Genomic DNA, 22,911 nt, shown 5'->3' on the forward strand with positions numbered 1-22,911 from the left:
TCTACTGTGAAAAGGATACTGAGGGGAGATAACTATTGTGTGGGACCCTAAGGGGGCATTCAGCACTTCATGTTCAGTGCTAGGAAATGTTTTATTTATATATCTTGTATACACTGAACAAAAATATAAACAAAACACTTTCGGTTTTGCTCCCATTTTGCATAAGCTGAACTCAAAGATCTGAAACATTTTCTACATACAAAAAAGACCCATTACTCTCAAATATTGTTCACAAATCTGTCTAAATCTGTGTTAGTGAGCACTTCTTTGCCGAGATAATCCTTCCCACCTCTCAGGTGTGGCATATTAAGGTGCTGATTAGACAGCATGAATATTGCCCAGGTGTGCCTTAGACTGCCCACAATAAAAGGCCACTCTGAAATGTGCAGTTTGAGCACAGCACAATGTCACAGATGTCGCAACGTTTGAGGGCATGCAAATTGGCATGCTGACTGCAGGAATGTGTACCAGAGCTGTTGCCTGTGCAATGAATGTTTATTTCTCTACCATAAGTAGTCTCCAAAGGCGTTTCAGAGAATTTGGCAGTACATCCAACCGGCCTCACAACCGCAGACCACGTGTAACCACACCAGCCCAGGATCTCCACATCCAGCATGTTCACCTCCATAATCGTCTGAGACCAGCCACCCGGACAGCTGCAGCAACAATCGGTTCTTCACCTCATGTTGCAGCATGATAATGCACGACCTCATATTACAAGGATCTGTACACAATTCCTGGAAGCTGAAAACATCCCAGTTCTTGCATGGCCAGCATACTCACCGGACTTGTGACCCATTGAGCATGTTTGGGATGTTCTGGATCTGCGTATATGACAGCGTGTTCCAGTTCCTGCCAATATTCTGCAACTTCGCACAGCTATTGAAGAGGAGTGGATAAACTTTCCACAGGCAACAATCAACAACCTGATTGACTCTATGCGACGAAGATGTGTTGCACTGCGTAAGGCAAATAGTGGCCACACCAGATACTGAATGGTTTTATGACCCCCCCCCCCCCCCTTCCCCCAGGTAAGGCAAAACTGTGCACATTTCAGAGTGGCCTTTTATTGTGGGAAGTCTAAGGCACTATTCATGGTGTCTAATCAGCACCTTGATATGCCACACCTGTGACGTGGGATGGATTATCTAAGCAAAGGAGAAGTGCTCACTAACACAGATTTGTGAACAATATTTGAGAGTAATGGATCTTTTGTGTATGTAGAAAATGTTTCAGATCTTTGAGTGCAGCTTATGCAAAATGGGAGCAAAACCGAAAGTGTTACGTTTATATTTTTGTTCAGTGTATATAAATGACTAATTGGGTGGAGGTTGCAGGGAAGTTGCTCAAGTTGGGGGCTGACCATTTATACTTATGCCCCTCGGTCTACTATTAGATTGTGATTTGTTTGGCCACCACTGTTTTAGTCAATTGATACTTGAATTTTTGCGCCATGCCTTGTACTTTCTGTGGATTTATTTTTTTATACAGAAATGTTATCAAATTTCAATAGAATTTTTTATGGTATATATTATTCATCAATAATGTGTTTTATTGTTGGCAGATAACTGTACTGGGATCTCAGAGAAACATCTGGTATCTTTAGATTTTGAAGTAGATGATTGTGGTATCACACGAGATACAAATGGAGAGCATGCCAGCATCCAAGATATACCTTCATCCAATCACAGAAAAAATGTATCACTTGATCCTTTTAAACAGGTCCGATCTTCTGATTCATCACAGACTGTAACACAGAATAAAAGTCGTAGAAGAGGTGTTAAACATCAAACAGTTCACGTAGGAGGGAAGCCATTTTCATGTTCAGAATGTGAGAAATGTTTTAAGCATAAATGGGCTCTTGTTACACATCAGAGAATTCACGCAGGGGAGAAGCCATTTTCATGCTCAGAATGTGAAAAATGCTTTAATCATAAATCCGCGTTTGATACACATCAGAGAAGTCACACTGGAGAGAAGCCATTTTCATGTTCAGAATGTGAGAAATGTTTTACCGATAAATCATCTCTATTTAAACATCAGAGACTTCACACAGGGGAGAAGCCATATGCATGTTCAGAATGTAGAAAATGTTTTAGTTGTAAATCAGAACTTGTCACACATCTTAGAATTCATACAGGGGAGAAGCCATATTCATGTTCAGAATGTGGGAAATGTTTTAGATGTAAATCAGAACTACTAACACATATGAGATTTCACACAGGGGAGAAGCCATTTTCATGTTCAGAATGTGAGAAATGTTTTCATTCTAAATCGCATCTTGTCACACATCAGAGAATTCACACTGGTGAGAAGCCATTTTCATGTTCAGACTGTGGTAAATGTTTTCCCAACAAATCAGCTCTTTATACACATCAGAAAACTCACATAGGGGAGAAGCCATTTTCATGTTCAGAATGTGAGAAACGTTTTTATCAAAAATCAGTTCTTGCTACACATCAGAGAATTCACACTGGAGAGAAGCCATTTTCATGTTCAGAATGTAGAAAATGTTTTAGTTGTAAATCAGAACTTGTCACACATCATAGAATTCATACAGGGGAGAAGCCATATTCATGTTCAAAATGTGGGAAATGTTTTAGATCTAAATCGAATCTTGTCAAACATCAGAGAATTCACACTGGAGAGAAGCCATATTCATGTTCAGAATGTGGGAAATGTTTTCCCAACAAATCAGCTCTTAATACACATCAGAAAACTCACATAGGGGAGAAGCCATTTTCATGTTCAGAATGTAGAAAATGTTTTAGATGTAAATCAGAACTTCTAACACATCAGAGAATTCACACTGGAGAGAAGCCATTTTCATGTTCAGAATGTGGGAAATGTTTTCATGTTAAATCATCTCTGGTCACACATCAGAGAATTCACACTGGAGAGAAGCCATTTTCATGTTCAGAATGTGGGAAATGTTTTCATGCTAAATCACATCTTGTCACACATCAGAGAATTCACACTGGAGAGAAGCCATTTTCATGTTCAGAATGTGGAAAATGTTTTACCAAAAAATCAGCTCTTAATACACATCAGAAAACTCACACAGGGGAGAAGCCATTTTCATGTTCAGAATGTAGAAAATGTTTTAGATGTAAATCAGAACTTTTAACACATATGAGAATTCACAAAGGGGAGAAGCCATTTTTATGTTCAGAATGTGGAAAATGTTTTCCCAACAAATCAGCTCTTAATACACATCAGAAAACTCACACAGGGGAGAAGCCAATTTCATGTTCAGAATGTAGAAAATGTTTTAGATATAAATCAGAACTTCTAACACATATGAGAATTCACACAGGGGAGAAGCCATTTTCATGTTCAGAATGTGGGAAATGTTTTCCCAACAAATCAGCTCTTAATGCACATCAGAAAACTCACACAGGGGAGAAGCCATTTTCATGTTCAGAATGTAGAAAATGTTTTAGATGTAAATTAGAACTTCTAACACATATGAGAATTCACACAGGTGAGAAGCCATTTTCATGTTCAGAATGTGGGAAATGTTTTCATTCTAAATCGCATCTTGTCACACATCAGATAATTCACACAGGAGAGAAGCCATTTTCATGTTCAGAATGTGAGAAACGTTTTTATCGAAAATCAGCTCTTGCTACACATCAGAGAATTCACACTGGAGAGAAGCCATTTTCATGTTCAGAATGTGGAAAATGTTTTTACAGTAAATCCTCTCTTGTTCTACATCAGAGAACTCACATAGAGAAGTAATTTTCATGTTCAGAATGTGGGAAATGTTTTAAAGGGGTTGTCCAAGTTATAAAAAAAAAATATATATAGCACTGAAAATCTGATTGGCAGCAATATATAACTAAGCTAAGCAAGTTTTTTATGCAAAAAAAAAAATATATATTTCCTCATTTCCCTGGTTCTTTTCTGGCCCTTTGTTTACATGCAATAACAACCTCTGCTCCTCCTGCTCTGCAAAGGGAGTGGATACAAGAGCTGCCCTGAGTGACATGTCTGCCTGCTGGGAGACTCTGCAGCAACTTGTAAGTGTAGAACTACAAGTCCCACCTGTATAATGACACTGCTAATACACACAGGATCTTTCCCCTACTTTCTTGTGCAATGCTCTCTCTAGTCTGTCAGATCCTGTGCCCAGAATTGTCATTGCTGCAGCTAGCCAGTATGTGCAGCTGAAAAGGTTAAGAATCCTAGGAGAGAGAGCAGATGGCAGTGAAGGGGGGTGTGGCCAGCACAGTGACGTCTCGTTTACAGGCTTGTAAACGACCTTTATCAGAGCAGGGAGAGAAGCTGACATCACAGGTCATGTGACCCTCAGTCAAATCTGAGAAACCAGCCACTGGAGATAAAGTGAGTTAATTGGAAAGCTGTTACATTTGCTTAGTTAGGAACATAGAACAAAAAAATAACTCCGACAACCCCTTTAAACAGAAATCAGTTCTTGTTTCACATCAGAGAACTCACACAGGGAAGAAATCATTTTCATGTTAAGAATGTGGGAAATGTTTTCCCAACACATCAGCTCTTGATACACATCAGAGAATTCACACAGGAGAGAAGCCATTATCATGTTCAAAATGTGGGAAATGTTTTAACCATAAATCAGCTCTTGTTATTCACCAGAGAGTTCACATAGGAGAGAGGCCATTTTCATGTTCAGAAGTTGGGGAATGTTATAATTGTAAATCACATCTTATTAGACATAAGAGAATTCACACAGAGGAGAAGTAATTTTCATGTTCAGAATGTTTTAAACAGAAATCAGTTCTTGTTAAATATCAGAGAATTCACAGAGGAGAGAAGCCATCTTCTTGTTTAGCCCATTAGTGACCACCCCTATGTGTTTTTATGGTGGTTACTAATTGTGCACTCCATATCACAGACACAGACCCATTGACTTAACTTGACTGTGTCTGCATTCCACAAGATATGGCAAGGTTTGAAGCAGAGGCACAGATCGAAGCGCTTCAGCGGGATTTCAGTCCATGCATCCACACCGCAAAAAAACAAACAAAACATGTTATATTTATTTACGGGGCAGAATGTATCTTGCAGATTGTGGACCCGTTGAAGTGAATAGGTCTGCATCTGCAAACGGCGTGCACTTTTCCGGTGCTCGTGCATTGCGGATCGCTATTTGTGGTCCGCAGCATGGAGCACACACCTTGCTTTCAGCTACCAGAGGTAGCTGAGGCTTTGGAGAGGTGAGAGCTGCCCAAAAATTCATGGCCTCCTGTATTGGATGAATGGTGCTGATCAAAGGACAGATTCAGTGAAAGTAATACAATCTTATCAACTGGCGCTTAAACACATGAAATGATGCTGCAATGTAATAGCAGTCCCGTACCTGCTATACAAGACTTAGTACGGACCGGCCATACAAGACACGAATATATCTAATACAATGTAACACTGCGCGTCAAACTCTAGCGATAAATATTAAACACAGCTTATCTCCACCCTCCTATCTATCACGCCGATGTGTAAAACAGCGTTGACACCTATATGTGTCTCAGTGCCTACCTTGACATAGGTGTCCATACTGCTGTTACGTATCTCGTGCTGGTCTTCGCTTGGTGTTTGCTGTATGAAGCAAAAATAGGGAGAGCGGGTCCCAGGGAAGGTGGCTGTAGCATGAACTATTAAAAAATATTAAAGTTTTAGGAGTACGCCCCGGCCGGTGGCGTTATGCTCCCGTTACCTTTCACTTGAGCTCACGTATGAGCGGGTGACGTCACCGTTAGTGAGCTACGGATGGCAGTGAGGGTCTAACTTCCTACGCGTTTCGAGTACAGGCGGTACTCTTCGTCAGGGAACGTTACATTCACTGTGCATATGCTCACTATTTATAGACTATGCCACATGTCAATCTTCCCTAGGTGCGTTTCTTAATCAAAGCCGAACACCTCTATTTCTGAGTTCAGACCTCTTGGTAGCAGTGTATCTAGATTAAATATCCACTCAGTCTCCTTTTTAGATTTTTTTTTATATAGTCTCCACCACGGGCATCTATTTCCACTTTCTCCACACCCATAAATGACATTCCCTCTAAATGTCCTCCGTGTACCTCCATAAAGTGTCTAGATAAGGGATGTCCTAATGACTTTTTCTTTATATTGTATATATGTTCACTTATACGTTTTTTTTAGTTTTCTTTTTGTACGTCCGATATACAGCTTATTACAGGGGCATTTGATAGCATAGATTACGCCTTCTGTATTACACGAAATGTGTCCCCTTATTTTTTGTTCAAAGTTACCCTCATGGTTTTTTATACTTAATACTATAACTGTGTTCTTTACTGTATTTTTACACGGTGCTCATCTTTTACATGGAAAAAATCCTTGCGGCAGGTTTGTTATAATATTCTTCTTCTTTTTCATTATTAATCCCGCCCCCTTACAGGTTGAAGCGGCTTTGTTACCTATATTAGCTGCCTTTTTATATATAAAAACAGGTGCTGATGGTATCAGGTTACCTACAATCCTATGTTCCCTCAAAATGTCCCAGTATTTCTTTACAATCTTTCTCAGGATATACGTTTGTGTATTGTACGGGACTATAATGGGCGGTATTTTGTCTTTTATTTCTGATGCCTTTTTGTTTCTTTTTATTTTCATTCTCTTTCTTCTGTATTATTAATTTTTCTCTCTCTATCATTTTGACTTCTTTTTTCTGAGTTTCTATTTTATCCCCATTGTATCCCTTTGCTTCAAACTTATTTCCTAATATTTCTGCTTCCTTCTCCTATTCTTTTACTTCAGTGCAATTTCTTCTTAAACGCAAAAACTGACTCCTGGGTATATTATCTAACCATCTTGGTAGATGGCAGCTCTCTCTGTTGATATAGCTATTTGAGTCAGTAGGTTTAGAGTAGGTTTTAGTGTTTATATGGTCTTCTGTGGCAAAAATGGTAAGATCCAAAAAAATTAATTTCATGTTTGCTATATGTTAAAGTAAAATCCAAGTAAAAATAATTTTTATTAATATCCTCAAAAAATGCATGCAATGCATGTTCCCCTTTATCCCAAATAAAAATGACGTCTATGAAGCGCCGCCAGAGGACGAGAAGATCAATGGGACATACGAATAACACAAGAAGTATGAAAAGTAATAGTAAAAAATCGGTAAAAAAGACAACACAACAGGATTTTTTCAGAATATACAAAAAAGATATTCAAAAAGAGGATGCAGAGGTGGCAAACTCACAAAAAAGAAAACATATAGGAGAGGATATAAAGGAATATAAAATCACTGAGGATTTAGGACAGAAAATCTATAATCTGAGTAATTATACGTTGACAAAAGTAGATAATGATATATTAAGAAAGGGATTAAAATTTGCCCCCACCACCTATTTCAATAAATTTGAAGCATTTATTGGAATAAGAAAATTCATGAGGAAACTAGCCTTGAAGAGGTACTATAAGAAAAAAGAGAAAAATAATATAGAAAATAAGGAATATAAGAAGGATAATGAAAATCCATATATACATACAGATTTAAAAATAAAATCTAGATTTGATCCTCTTAATGAATACTCCATACCAATTAATACCTTTTCGAATCTAGTAACCAGAGACATAAGGAAAACTAGAGAAGTCAATAAATATAGGAAGAACTATACAGGTAATATTACAAAGGCAGAAAGAGAAGCAATACAAAAAATGCAACAAAATAATAAGATAATTATCCGTCCAGCAGATAAGGGTGGAGGTATTGTGATTCTTAATAATGAGGATTATGATAAAGAAATTATGAATATTTTAGGGGATGACAAAATGTATAAACGCCTTAAAAAGGATCCTACAGATACGTATAAAAAAGACTTAAAACAACTGATACAAAAAGGCAAAACGGAGGGTATTTTAAATAAAAATGAAAGTGTGTGTGTATATATATATATATATATATATATATATATATAACAAAAATCCAAAAATAGCGATTTTTTTTTTATCAAAACCCGAAGATTCACAAAGACGTTCAAAAACCGCCAGGAAGGCCAATAGTGTCTGGTATTGAGAGTTTAACCAGTACACTATCAAAATATATTGATCAGTTCCTACAGCCGTGTGCCCAGTCTCTGCCATCATTTTTAAAAGACACAAATCATATACTACAGATTTTAAAGGATATAAATTGGAAAGATGGCTATATAATAGGGACATTAGACGTTAAATCGTTATACTCTATAATTGAAAACAACAAAGGATGTGCTGCAGCAAAACATTTTTTATATCAAAAAGGGGAACTAAATAGCTCACAAATAGAGTACATAGGAGAATGCATTTTATTCATATTAGAAAAGAATTATTTTAGATATAAGGATGACTTTTATTTACAGACGTGGGGGGGCGCGATGGGGACGAGGTTCGCACCGGGGTTCGCTAATTTATATGTTGGACATTGGGAGGCGGACTGCATACATCCCAATGGCGAGCTCCGGGAGGGCCTCGTCCTCTGGCGGCGCTTCATAGACGACGTCATTTTTATTTGGGATAAAGGGGAACATGCATTGCATGCATTTTTAGAGGATATTAATATAAATGATTTTTACTTGGATTTTACTTTAACATATAGCAAACATGAAATTAATTTTTTGGATCTTACCATTTTTGCCAATAGAAGACCATATAAACACTAAAACCTACTCTAAACCTACTGACTCAAATAGCTATATCAACAGAGAGAGCTGCCATCTACCAAGATGGTTAGATAATATACCCAGGAGTCAGTTTTTGCGTTTAAGAAGAAATTGCACTGAAGTAAAAGAATAGGAGAAGGAAGCAGAAATATTAGGAAATAAGTTTGAAGCAAAGGGATACAATGGGGATAAAATAGAAACTCAGAAAAAAGAAGTCAAAATGATAGAAAGAAAAATTAATAATACAGAAGAAAGATAATGAAAATAAAAAGAAACAAAAGGCATCAGAAATAAAAGACAAAATACCGCCCATTATAGTCCCGTACAATATTTTGAGGGAAGATAGGATTGTAGGTAACCTGATACCATCAGCACCTGTTTTTATATATAAAAAGGCAGCTAATATAGGTAACAAAATCGCTTCAACCAGTAAGGGGGCGGGATTAATAATGAAAAAGAAGAATAACCTTCTGTGTAAAAATACAGTAAAGAACACAGTTAAAGTATGAAGTATAAAAAACCATGAGGGTAACTTTGAACAAAAAATAAGGGGACACATTTTGTGTAATACAGAAGGCGTAATCTATGCTATCAAATGCCCCTGTAATAAGCTGTATATCGGACGTACAAAAAAAAACGTATAAGTGAACATATATACAATATAAAAAAAAAGTCATTAGGACATCCCTTATCTAGACACTTTATGGAGGTACACGGAGGACATTTAGAGGGAATGTCATTTATGGGTGTGGAGAAAGTGGAAATAGATGCCCGTGGTGGAGACTATATAAAAAAAAAATCTAAAAAGGAGACTGAGTGGATATTTAATCTAGATACACTGCTACCAAGAGGTCTGAACTCAGAAATAGAGGTGTTCGGCTTTGATTAAGAAACGCACCTAGTGAAGATGGACATGTGGCATAGTCTATAAATAGTGAGCATATGCACAGTGAATGTAACGGTCCCTGACGAAGAGTACCGCCTGTACTCGAAACGCGTAGGAAGTTAGACCCTCACTGCCATCCGTAGCTCACTAACGGTGACGTCACCCGCTCATACGTGAGCTCAAGTGAAAGGTAACTGGAGCATAACGCCACCGGCCGGGGCGTACTCCCAAAACTTTATTTTTTAATAGTTCATGCTACAGCCACCTTCCCTGGGACCCGCTCTCCCTATTTTTGCTTCATACAGCAAACACCAAGCGAAGACCAGCACGAGATACGTAACAGCAGTATGGACACCTATGTCAAGGTAGGCACTGAGACACATATAGGTGTCAACGCTGTTTTACACATCGGCGTGATAGATAGGAGGGTGGAGATAAGCTGTGTTTAATATTTATCGCTAGAGTTTGACGCGCAGTGTTACATTGTATTAGATATAAAGTGAAAGTAAGTTTTTCTTTATATATCTCCTCTAAACAAAAATGTCTGGTGAGAGGAAATAAAAAACCTTACAGTTTCCCAAAGGTACCACCCAGCCTATGATCGGTGTGGGGACCCTCCAGTCTTGTAAAATTGCAAATACAGGGGCCTATGGGAATAAAATAGAGCTGGATTCCCATAAGAGCTAGTGTCCAGACATATGGAAAAAGAGACGTCATTCACACTTGTAAATGGCCAGTTACTTGCAATCAAGTGGAATGACAGGATGTCTGCAGGCTTTCCACTGAGCATAAGGACGGCACAGGGGTAGTAATAGAGAGAGGGGCCACCACTGGTAAGAGTAAGGCTACTTTCACACTCGCATTTCGGCTTTCCGTTTGAGAGATAAGTCATGGGCTCTCACAAGCGGTCCAAAACGGATCAGTTTTGCCCTAATGCATTCTGAATGGAAAAGGATCCGCTCAGATTGCATCAGTTTGCCTCCGATCAGTCTCCATTCCGCTCTGGAAACGGACATCAAAACGCTGCCTGCTGCGTTTTGCTGTCCGCTTGACGAAACTGAGCCAAACAGATCCATTTTCTCTGGCACGATAGAAAACGGATCCGTCTCCCATTGACTTTCAATGGAGTTCATGACGGATCCGTCTTATGTTACAGATAATACAAACTGATTCGTTCATGACGGATGCATGCGGTTATATTATTGCAACGGATCCGTTTTTGCAGATCCCTGACGGATCCGCCCAAAACGCGATTGTGAAAGTAGCCTAAGCCTGTCTGAGTGACACATCGTAAATCTATGGGAGTAGTGTATCTTTCACATTTAGATGGCCCAGTTAAAGTGATATGTAAATGTCCCACCTGCCAAAATATATTTTAAAAGTATCAAAATATATATTAAAAAAAATACAAGTGAGAATAAAATAGAAAAAAACAGCCTACACCTGTCGAAAGCATTGGCATAGTTGCTCCTTTCACATGGAACAAATAAAACTATCAAAATAACCAAAACAGGGAACCAATTTTAACCATTTCTTTTGGCGTTAATTTGCATATTTAAAGAATAAGGAGCTTGAGTTTGAAATAAAACAACTTTCCTCCCCAAAGAAAAGAAAGAAAAAAAACACCCTCTAAAAACATATTAATAAAGATCCCTATGTGTCATGTAAAAAATAAGCTGTAAAAATCAGGTGGGTTGAACAAAAAATAAAAATTAAGTTTGGAGCATTAAACGACCACGTTTATGTCATTAATTCTTTCGGCCCAGGAGGGTTTTTTATTTTTGGGTTTTCGTTTTTCACTTTTTTATTTCTCAATTCACATAGCCGTATGAGTGGGGTGAAATTGGAAAAAACTCAAGTCCACAACAGTTTTATGGGTTTTGTTTTTATGCCATTCCCTATATGGTAAAACTGACCTGTTATTTCATCCTTCTGGTCAGTACGATTATGTTGATACCACATATGTACCAAAGGGGCGGATTAGCCATAGAACTTGCAGGGAAATTTCCCGATGGGCCGATACCCAAGTGGCCGCCTGTGCCCTCCTCACGGCCGGCAAGTGGAAGTTTTTGGGGATTTATTTTGTGCTGCTTGCAGTATTGATTGTTAGTATTTTTTCTAGGTCCACTTTAAAGGGAACCTGTCACCAGTTTTATGGTGTCCTAACTAAGGGCATCATAAATAAGTGACTGATTCTCTTAGCAAAATGCTGGGTCACTTCCTTTAATTGACCCAGTCAATCTGCCAACATCCTGTATTGAAAAGCTCCAGCTGATAATGAAGAGTCATGAATATTTATGATCTGACTCTTCCCGCCTACCTGATTGACAGTTATTTTCCATATGAATCAGCAGCAGATGGGCAGGGGAGTGGCTATAGCTGTTAATTAACTAAACGCTGGAATCAATGACATCACGCTGGACTCAAATCAGCTCATTAGCATGCGGCATACGGCATCTTTGTGTGTATATTATGAGGTAACCATCTGTCACACCAGTAAGTGAATACATCTAAGGCACTTTTTAGTAGTTAATGATTGTATATAATTAGTTAGATTATAATCAAATATCCACATGACAGGTTCCCTTTAAGTTCCCAGTTTGCCTCTGTATGTATAATTTTCTTGAATTTTAATACTGAAAAAATAATAATCTTTGGGAAAAAAAAACTTTTTTCTTTTCATGGTCATATTCTGACCCCTATAACAGGTTTTTTTTTTGTTTTTTTTTAGTTGTGTGTAAGGAACTATGTGAGGGCTCTTTTTCATTGATACTATTCTGGCGTGTGTAAGGGTACTTTCACACTTGCGGCAGGACGGATCCGACAGGCTGTTCACCCTGTCAGATCCGTCCTTCCGCTATTTCGCCATGCCGCCGGACCGCCGCTCTGTCCCCATTGACTATAACGAAGACGGGGCGGAGCTCCGGCGCAGCACGGCAGTGCATGGCGAAAGGCCTCCAGACTAAAAGTACTGCATGTCCGACTTTTTAGTCCGGCGGCCTCTCACCGTGAACGGCTGTGCTGCGCTGGAGCTCCGCCCCCATTATAGTCAATGGGGACGGAGCGGCGGCACGGCAAAATAGCGGAAGGACGGATCCAACAGTGTGAACAGCCTGTCGGATCAGCCCTGCCGCAAGTGTGAAAGTATCCTAAGACTTTTTGATCACTTTTTGGCTACATGCACACGAACGTTGTTTGTTTCTGTGTCCGTTCAGTTTTTTCTGCGGATAGGATGCGGACCCATTCATTTCAATGGATCCGCAAAAAATGCGGACAGCACACCGTGTGCTGTCCTCATCAGTATGTCCATTCCGTAGCCCCGCAAAAAAAAAATAGTACATGTCCTATTCTTTTCCGTTTTAGGCATTGTTACAATGGAGCCGCAAATAAAAACGGATGGCATATGGATGTCATCAGTTTTTTTTTTTTTTTGCAGATCCGCAATTTGCCTTTATTAATTTTTTTGTGGGAACGTGAAGTGACAAAAAACTGCAAATCAGCCATTTTGACTTTTTTTTCTGTCAAATGGGAAAAATTATCTTTCTATTTTAATACTACGGGCGTTTTCGCATGTGGCAATATCCATCATGTGTTTTTTTTTTTATAGTTTACATTTTTTTTTTCTTTATTTACATTTTGGGGAACGGGGGTTGATTTAGAATTTTAATTTATTTTTAATGCTATTTAATAGTTCCCATAGGGAAATATAAGGCCTCTTTCACACGGGCGTTGCGGGAAAATGTGCGGGTGCGTTGCGGAAACACCCGCGATTTTTCCGCACGAGTGCAAAACATTGTAATGCGTTTTGCACTCGCGTGAGAAAAATCGCGCGTGTTTGGTACCCAAACCCGAACCTCTTCACAGAAGTTCGGGCTTGGGATCAGTGTTCTGTAGATTGTATTATTTTCCCTTATAACATGGTTAAAATGGAAAATAATAGCATTCTGAATACAGAAAATGCATAGTAAAACATCGCTGGAGGGGTTAAAAAAAAATAAAAAATAATTTAACTCTCCTTAATCCACTTGTTCGCGATGCTGGCATCTCCTTCTGTCTTCATCTGATCTCTGTGCAGCAACAGGACCTTTGATGACGTCACTCCGGTCATCACATGGTACGTCACATGATCTTTTACCATGGTGATGGATCATGTGATGACCAGAATGACATCACCAAAGGTCCTGTTGTTGCACAGAGATCAGATGAAGCCAGAAGGAGATGCCGGGCTACGCGAACAAGTGGATTATGGTGAGTTAAATTTATTTATTTTTTAACCCCTCCAGCAATGTTTTACTATGCATTCTGTATTCAGAATGCTATTATTTTCCCTTATAACCATGTTATAAGGGAAAATAATAATGATCGGGTCCCCATCCCGATCGTCTCCTAGCAACCGTGCGTGAAAATCGCACCGCATCCGCACTTGCTTGCGGATGCTTGCGATTTTCACGCAACCCCATTCATTTCTATGGAGCCTGCGTTACGTGAAAAACACACAAAGAGGAGCATGCTGCGATTTTCACGCAACGCAAAAGTGATGCGTGAAAATCACCGCTCGTGTGCACAGCCCCATAGAAATGGATGGGTCGGTATTCAGTGCGGGTGCAATGTGTTCACCTCCCGCATCGCATCTGTGCGGAATACTCGCTCGTGTGAAAGGGGCCTAACAAGCAATCAATAGATTGCTTCTCTTATACACTTAATGCATTATAATTAGAAAATATTACTGTGGGCCTATGGAGCCCTGCCACAAGCAGAGGCTCCATAGGAACAAATGTGTGGCAGCTTCATTTAATTCTGGAGGACTAAGCTGCCGCACGATCCATCTGGCTTCCCCGATCCTCGCCGGGGAGAGCCGGAGAAGGCCAGTAAGCGCATGCTTCTAGGTTTTAACACTTTTAGATGCCATGGTCATGCTTTACCATGGCATCTGAAAGGTTAAAAGTCCACAATCGGCATTACCACTAGCTGTAGACTTTAGCTGTGAGTGTCTGCTCTATGAAACAAGTTTAGAGTCCCGGCCAGCTCTGTATATATATGGCACTGGTCTGGCAGGGTTTTAAGGGGTTTTCCCATTATTTTGATCTCGATGGCCTATTGTCAGTATAGGCCATAGGTATCAGATTGGTAGGGGACCCAGGTGTTACACCCCCACCATTCTGGTCCAATCAGCTGGTCTGCAGTAGCTCTGGTACTAGAACTCCACAGCTCCATCCATTGTGCTGTGGACAGAGGCAGTGACCAATCACTTCAGTGGGAGCAGCTCCGACATAACTGGATTGATCCAATACACATCTAGACAGCTACTGCAGAACATCTGATTAGCGGGGAGCAGAGTGTCAGACCCATGGCAATATGAAGAGGATAGGCCATCAATATCAAGATACTGGAAAACCATTTTAAAGAGATTGTGCAGCTTTTTACAAGTGATGTCCTATTGTCAGGAAAGGGTATAGAGAAATCCACAGCACACTTCAATTCAGGTGAAAAAATCTGGTTACTTTATTAGTAACAGCAGCATGCAGATAGCAACGTTTCAACCATCTCTGGTTTTTCTCAAACTATGAAATCACATAGTGTAGTGTGCCTTTAAATAGTGGGTGTGTGGGATCTAAATCCTGCATCTGGAGTGACTTAGTGAAGCTAATAACACCATCTATACATTTCCTATACATAATATTGAATGATACTTACTGGTGAAGGAGGGTCCATGTGAAGACCAGCACTGCATTCAGGAGTGAATTTGCGCCAAAATCCGGCGTGCTCTGTATCTACATGCGCATGCGCCGAGTCCCCACTCCCACAGGGGGAGGGATCCTAAGGCAGCCAATAGAAAAATCGTGCACCTGTGACATTCGGTGTTACCGAGGGCAGGGGGCAGATCCTGGTTATGGGACCGCCTCCCGCCCGCAGCACCAATCCAGGGCACAGACGCTGGCGACGTCTATCGTTGCTGGTGAAAAGGAGCAATCCCCAAAAGAGTGAGGATCGCGTCCCCTCTGCAGCAACTGTGTAAACCATATGTTCCAGCTTCTAGGGAAGGGAACGGGTGGTGATATGGAGTTGGCCAAGGTATATGAGGATTTCAACTGGCTGGCATCATTGGTCAGACGATTCCAGTTGTAACATGAGTCCCCATGTTGGGCTGTGGCCCCTACAGGGACATGGTCAATGGTAAGTTGGCCATCAGTCCCTAAAGGAGGAGTCAAAAGTCACTATTCATACATTCCCCATATGAGAACAGTGTTAACCACAGAATTCCTTTAGTGAGTTTACTCTGTAACAAGGGTAAGGTCACATGACAGTATCCCCCTGATCGCTCATTGGCGGTCAGGGACAAAAAAAAATTCACACCTTCAGCATTTATCCTTGTTTTTAGAGGCTATTTATATATCAGACTTACCCCCGTGGTTTAGGAGAAGCTGCTGGAAATTTATAGTAGGAGTAATAGAGGTCTTGGCTGGGACTGAATCTGTGTACGCGCAGTTGGAGAAGTCGTCAGGTGAGGAAGGTAAGAATAAGTGGTTTCACATGGAGAATCCCCTATAATGCAAAAAGTGATAATTGTGATATAAACAGACACAACAATAATCTATTGTTGGGCACTCTACTTATGTTAAAATCTTATGTAGCGAAGTCACACATAGGGGTTGAGCAGGACGTAACTTGGGGAATAAGTTACTACAGAAAGACACTAAGATTAAAATCCCTATTAAGTCCTTTTGGTTCCAACGTATCCAGTTTATGGATCCATTTAAGTTCCAATTTTTAAGGAGAGTCTCTTGGTCCCCTCCCCTTCGGAGTTGTGGAATCCCATCGATGACCTGAAATCTCAGTTGTGAGATATTGTGCCCAAATTTGGCAAAATGTTCCGGGACAGGTAGTTCAAGGGCAAATTTGTGGATTTTTGATTTATGTTGGGTGAGTCTCTTTTTTAATCTCCTGTGTGGTCTCATCCACGTATAGAAGTCCACATGGGCATTGTAGAATGTAGATGACGAATGATGAGTTACATGTATAGAATTGTTTAATGTGGTATCTAGTACCTGTCCAGGGGTGCACAAATGTATTGCCCTTCATCATGCTGTTACAATGGCAACATCCTAGGCATGGGAAGCTGCCCGTTCTTTTATTCGGTTGTTGCTGTAAGGTGTATGAGTCTGCATGTACTAGTCTATATCGTAGATTAGTGCCCCTTTTGTATGAAAATAGTGGGGGATTTTGAAACTCAGCAATTTTTGGGAAAGCTTGGGTCAGAAGTTTCCAGTTTTTTTTTTATTATCATTGAGACCTCATTACTGAGAGGGGTATATTTAGAGACAAATATAATTTTTTGGGACTGTTCTTTAAGTTTTCCTTTTTTAATCAGTCCTTGTCTAGTCATGCTCTGTACTCTGTCCTCATGTCTTTTGACCAATTTAGGGGGATACCCTCTTTCCGTAAATTTCGGTGTCATTTCATCTAGTCGAGTTTGTATGTTTTGTTCTTTGCTCACTATCCTCCTGACTCGTAGGAATTGGCTATAAGGGAGTGATTTTACCATTCCGCATGTGTGCACTATCAAATTGCAGAAGATTGTTTCTGTCTGTTGCTTTCCAAAACAGGTCAGTGTTTAGAGAGTTGTTTTCCGTGTAGACCAACACGTCCAGGAACTGTATCTGATCAGCTGAGTGAACCTTTGTGAACTGCAATTCCTGATGAATCCCATTGAGATAGTTGTTAAATTCCTGCAATTGAGATACTGTTCCTGTCCAGATGAAGAAGATATCATCTGTACATCTCATCCAGCCCCTCTCAAATTAGAAGAAGCTGACACTGTCATTCGTCATCTACATTTTACAATGTACCACACAGGAGATTAAAAAGAGACTCACCCAACATAAGTCAAAAATCCGCAAATTTGCCCTTGAACTACCTGTCCCAGAACATTTCGCCAAATTTGGGCACAATATCTCACAACTGAGATTTCAGGTCATCGATGGGATTCCACAACTCCGAAGGGGAGGGGACCGAGAGACTCTCCTTAAAAAATTTGAACTTAAATGGATCCATAAACTGGATACGTTGGAACCAAAGGGACTTAATAGGGATTTTAATCTTAGTGTCTTTCTGTAGTAACTTATTCCCCAAATTACGTCCTGCTCAACCCCTATGTGTGATTTAGCTACATAAGATTTTAACATAAGTAGAGTGCCCAACAATAGATTATTGTTGTGTCTGTTTATATCACAATTATCACTTTTTGCATTAAGGGGTTCTCAATGTGAAACCACTTATTCTTACCTTCCTCACCCGACGACTTCTCCAACTGCGCGTACACAGATTCAGTCCCAGCCAAGACCTCTATTACTCCTACTATAAATTTCCAGCAGCTTCTCCTAAACCACGGGGGTAAGTCTGATATATAAATAGCCTCTAAAAACAAGGATGAATGCTGAAGGTGCAAATTTTTTTTGTCCCTGACCGCCAATGAGCGATCAGGGGGATACTGTCATGTGACCTTACCCTTGTTACAGAGTAAACTCACTAAAGGAATTATATGGTTAACACTGTTCTCATATGGGGAATGTATGAATGGTGGCTTTTGACCCCTCCTTTAGGTACTGATGGCCAACTTACCATTGACCATGTCCCTGTAGGGGCCACAGCCCAACATGGGAACTCATGTTACAACTGGAATCATCTGACCAACGATGCCAGCCAGTTGAAATCCTCATATATCTTGGCCAGCTCCATATCACCACCCCGGTCCATTCCCTAGCTGCTGGAACATATGGTTTACACAGTTGCTGCGGAAGGGACGCGATCCTCGCTCTTTTGGGGATTGCTCCTTCTCCCCAGCAATGATAGACGTCACCGGCGCCTGTGCCCTGGATTGGTGCTATGGGCGGGAGGCGTTCCCATAGCCAGGATCTGCCCCCTGCCCTCAGTAACACCGAATGTCACAGGCGCCCGATTTTTCTATTGGCTGCTGTAAGAAGGAACAAGGGGCCGTCATTGACGCAAGATACGTGTCATCGAGGTTCCTGGCCTCGGTGAGGTAAGAACCGGATTTTTCCCTGAAGTGTCAGTTTTGCAGTTGCAGTCTGACACTTCAGCTGTTAGTATGGCTGTAAAGCCGATCCGGCCGGTTCTTATTGGGAGCAGCCAACGAGCAGGGTGGGTGGCTGTTCCCCACGGTTCCAGGCCGGGTTTTGGGCTGGGATATAAAAACCCAGCCAGCACGTTCAGCTGTGTGGATTATCATCCATGTCAGAAAAGCTGTGGAGTCTGTGTCTTGAGAGCCGCATGCTGGGGAAACAGGCCTCTAAAGCCTGCTGTGGACTGCGGGTGGAAAACTACTGACCAGGTGAAGGTTTTTTGCACTGTGGACTTTGTGTGGTGTGAACAGGCCCCTAAAACTGAACACCATTAATTTTGGCTTGTTTTTCCTTATGTGTGAATAAAACACTGAACTTTTCTTTACAACCTTGTTTTTGCCTCTTGTACTGCGTCCGCTTACCCTGCCTACCAGAGCGAATCCCCACACTGCCTTAGGATCCCTCCCCCTGTGGGAGTGGGGACTCGGCGCATGCGCATGTGGATACAGAGCACGCCGGATTTTGCCGCAAATTCACTCCTGAATGCAGTGCTGGTCTTCACATGGACCCTCCTTCACCAGTAAGTATCATTCAATATTATGTATAGGAAATGTATAGATGGTATTATTAGCTTCACTAAGTCACTCCAGATGCAGGATTTAGATCCCACACCCCCCACAAGGTACACACCCACTAACCCACTATTTAAAGGCACATTACACTATGTGATTTCATAGCTTGAGAAAGACCAGAGATGGTTAAAACGTTGCTATCTGTATGCTGCTGTTACTAATAAAGTTACCGGATTTTTTCACCTGAATTGAAGTGTGCTGTGGATTTCTCTATACCCTTTCCTGACAATAGGACATCACTTGTAAAAAGCTGCACAATCTCTTTAAAATGGTTTTCCAGTATCTTGATATTGATTGCCAATCCTCATCATATTGCCTTGGGTCCAACACTCTGCTCCCCGCTGATCAGATATTCTGCAGTAGCTGTCTAGATGTGTATTGGATGGATCCGGTTATGTCGGAGCTGCTCCCACTGAAGTGAATGGTCACCGCCTCTGTCGACAGCACAATGGATGGAGCTGTGGAGTTCTGGTACCAGAGCTACTGCAGACCAGCTGATTGGACCAGAATGGTGGGGGTGTGACACCTGGGTCCCCTACCAATCTGATACCTATGGCCTATACTGACAATAGGCCATCGAGATCAATATAATGGGAAAACCCCTTAAAACCCTGCCAGACCAGTGCCATATATATATGGCGCTGGCCGGGACTCTAAACATTTTTCATAGAGCAGACACTCACAGCTAAAGTCTACGGCTGGTGGTAATGCCAATTGTGGACTTTTAAGCCTTGTGCTGTGGTTTTCTCTATATCATGCTACTTGATGGGACCCCCAGCCAGGATCCCCATCCGCGGGCACCATCTCATCATACAGGGAGTGCAGAATTATTAGGCAAGTTGTATTTTTGAGGATTAATTTTATTATTGAACAACAACCATGTTCTCAATGAACCCAAAAAACTCATTAATATCAAAGCTGAATATTTTTGGAAGTAGTTTTTAGTTTGTTTTTAGTTTTAGCTATTTTAGGGGGATATCTGTGTGTGCAGGTGACTATTACTGTGCATAATTATTAGGCAACTTAACAAAAAACAAATATATACCCATTTCAATTATTTATTTTTACCAGTGAAACCAATATAACATCTCAACATTCACAAATATACATTTCTGACATTCAAAAACAAAACAAAAACAAATCAGTGACCAATATAGCCACCTTTCTTTGCAAGGACACTCAAAAGCCTGCCATCCATGGATTCTGTCAGTGTTTTGATCTGTTCACCATCAACATTGCGTGCAGCAGCAACCACAGCCTCCCAGACACTGTTCAGAGAGGTGTACTGTTTTCCCTCCTTGTAAATCTCACATTTGATGATGGACCAGAGGTTCTCAATGGGGTTCAGATCAGGTGAACAAGGAGGCCATGTAATTAGATTTTCTTATTTTATACCCTTTCTTGCCTACCACGCTGTGGAGTACTTGGACGCGTGTGATGGAGCATTGTCCTGCATGAAAATCATGTTTTTCTTGAAGGATGCAGACTTCTTCCTGTACCACTGCTTGAAGAAGGTGTCTTCCAGAAACTGGCAGTAGGACTGGGAGTTGAGCTTGACTCCATCCTCAACCCGAAAAGGCCCCACAAGCTCATCTTTGATGATACCAGCCCAAACCAGTACTCCACCTCCACCTTGCTGGTGTCTGAGTCGGACTGGAGCTCTCTGCCCTTTACCAATCCAGCCACGGGCCCATCCATCTGGCCCATCAAGACTCACTCTCATTTCATCAGTCCATAAAACCTTAGAAAAATCAGTCTTGAGATATTTCTTGGCCCAGTCTTGACGTTTCAGCTTGTGTGTCTTGTTCAGTGGTGGTCGTCTTTCAGCCTTTCCTACCTTGGCCATGTCTCTGAGTATTGCACACCTTGTGCTTTTGGGCACTCCAGTGATGTTGCAGCTCTGAAATATGGCCAAACTGGTGGCAAGTGGCATCTTGGCAGCTGCACGCTTGACTTTTCTCAGTTCATGGGCAGTTATTTTGCGCCTTGGTTTTTCCACACGCTTCTTGCGACCCTGTTGACTATTTTGAATGAAACGCTTGATTGTTCGATGATCACGCTTCAGAAGCTTTGCAATTTTAAGAGTGCTGCATCCCTCTGCAAGATATCTCACTATTTTTGACTTTTCTGAGCCTGTCAAGTCCTTCTTTTGACCCATTTTGCCAAAGGAAAGGAAGTTGCCTAATAATTATGCACACCTAATATAGGGTGTTGATGTCATTAGACCACACCCCTTCTCATTACAGAGATGCACATCACCTAATATGCTTAATTGGTAGTAGGCTTTCGAGCCTATACAGCTTGGAGTAAGACAACATGCATAAAGAGGATGATGTGGTCAAAATACTCATTTGCCTAATAATTCTGCATGCAGTGTATTTTTATTATTGGCGTTTGTCCCCAAATTGGGACCTGGAGTGCTGCTTACTCCATTTTTTGCTATTCTCAGGGTAAGCCACGATTAACTGATTGTTGGGGTCTGACACCTTGAAGTCCGCCATTCAGCTGTTCTGCAGTAGCTTCAGCTCAGAGGTTTGTACCAGAACTACACATCTCTGTTCCCTATGTAGAGGATGGGGACGGTTATTGCACCCCTTTTTGTTATTCAACCAGCTCCGGTCACTACAGAATGAATGGAGTTGTGCAGTTCAGGTCCTGGAGCTACACTGGAACCCCAACTGAGCAGATATCCTGACAATCAACAATTGCTGGTAAAATGCTGGACAACCCCTTTAAAATTCAATGTTGAGTATTAGCTGTAAGAAGCAGAAAAACAAATAAGAAGTATGGAGATATAGAAGTGTTCAAATTTAGCGAATATAAATGTTAATTAAATGCATAACTGTGTGTGATTGCCCCACTAGTCCGAGGTGATATAATTAAATCAACGGCCTCCTCACAGCTTAACAACCACAGCCTCCTATGTACAGGTGAAACTCGAAAAATTAGAATATCGTGCATAGTTCATTTATTTCAGTAATGAAACTTAAAATGTGAAACTAACACATGAGATAGACTCATTACATTCAAAGCGAGATATTTCAAGCCTTTATTTGTTATAATTTGGATGATTTTGGCTTATAGCTTATGAAACCCCAAAGTCACAATTTTGAGGTACCCTTTGCTCAGGGGGTATGGATTAATTAGCTGACTAGTGCGTGACACTTTGAGCCTAGAATATTGAACCTTTTCACAAAATTCTAATTTTAAGCTGCATTAATGCAATTCCTTTTAATTTGCATTACTGAAATAAATGAACTTTTGCACGATATTCAAATTTTTCGAGTTTCAACTGTATATTATATTGCAGCTGTGCTTGATATTGCAGCACAGGCCTATTCACTAGAATGGGGCTGAGCTGTGTTTAGGCCTTGTGACCAATGTGTGTGCCATCACATGGCCTAGGAAGAGCCTTAGCACTCAGATTGCTGCATTCTCTTCATACAGCTGATCATGGGTACGTGGGAGTCCAGAACCCCACCGATCTCATACTCCTAACCTACCATGTGGATAGGCCAATATCAAAATTTTGGAGAAACATGGGATCAAAATGCTCATGACACCCTGCAATGAATACCTCAGAGCGTGTGATTTTCAAAATTAATATCTAGAGGGTGTCTATTCCGATTATGCTGAAAAATAACCCTTTGTAAACTTTGCTTGCTG

The 22,911-nt window shown here is 40.8% G+C and overlaps 2 protein-coding genes across 4 annotated transcripts in view; both read left to right on the forward strand.

Moving 5' to 3' along the window:
- LOC121003535 (gastrula zinc finger protein XlCGF26.1-like) overlaps positions 1-22,911 on the forward strand; it is a 1,829,815-nt gene that overhangs the window by 299,494 nt on the left and 1,507,410 nt on the right. The gene's annotated exons all lie outside the window — the stretch shown is intronic.
- LOC121004253 (gastrula zinc finger protein XlCGF26.1-like) lies at positions 1,454-3,738 on the forward strand (the record flags this gene model as incomplete). The annotated part of the gene is made up of 3 exons (XM_040436414.1): positions 1,454-1,460; positions 1,565-3,130; positions 3,299-3,738. Coding segments are annotated over exons 1-3 (2,013 nt in total), but the record flags the coding sequence as incomplete, so codon positions are not given.

Source organism: Bufo bufo, chromosome 6, assembly GCF_905171765.1.
Source record: "Bufo bufo chromosome 6, aBufBuf1.1, whole genome shotgun sequence".
Taxonomy (NCBI): Eukaryota; Metazoa; Chordata; class Amphibia; order Anura; family Bufonidae; genus Bufo; species Bufo bufo.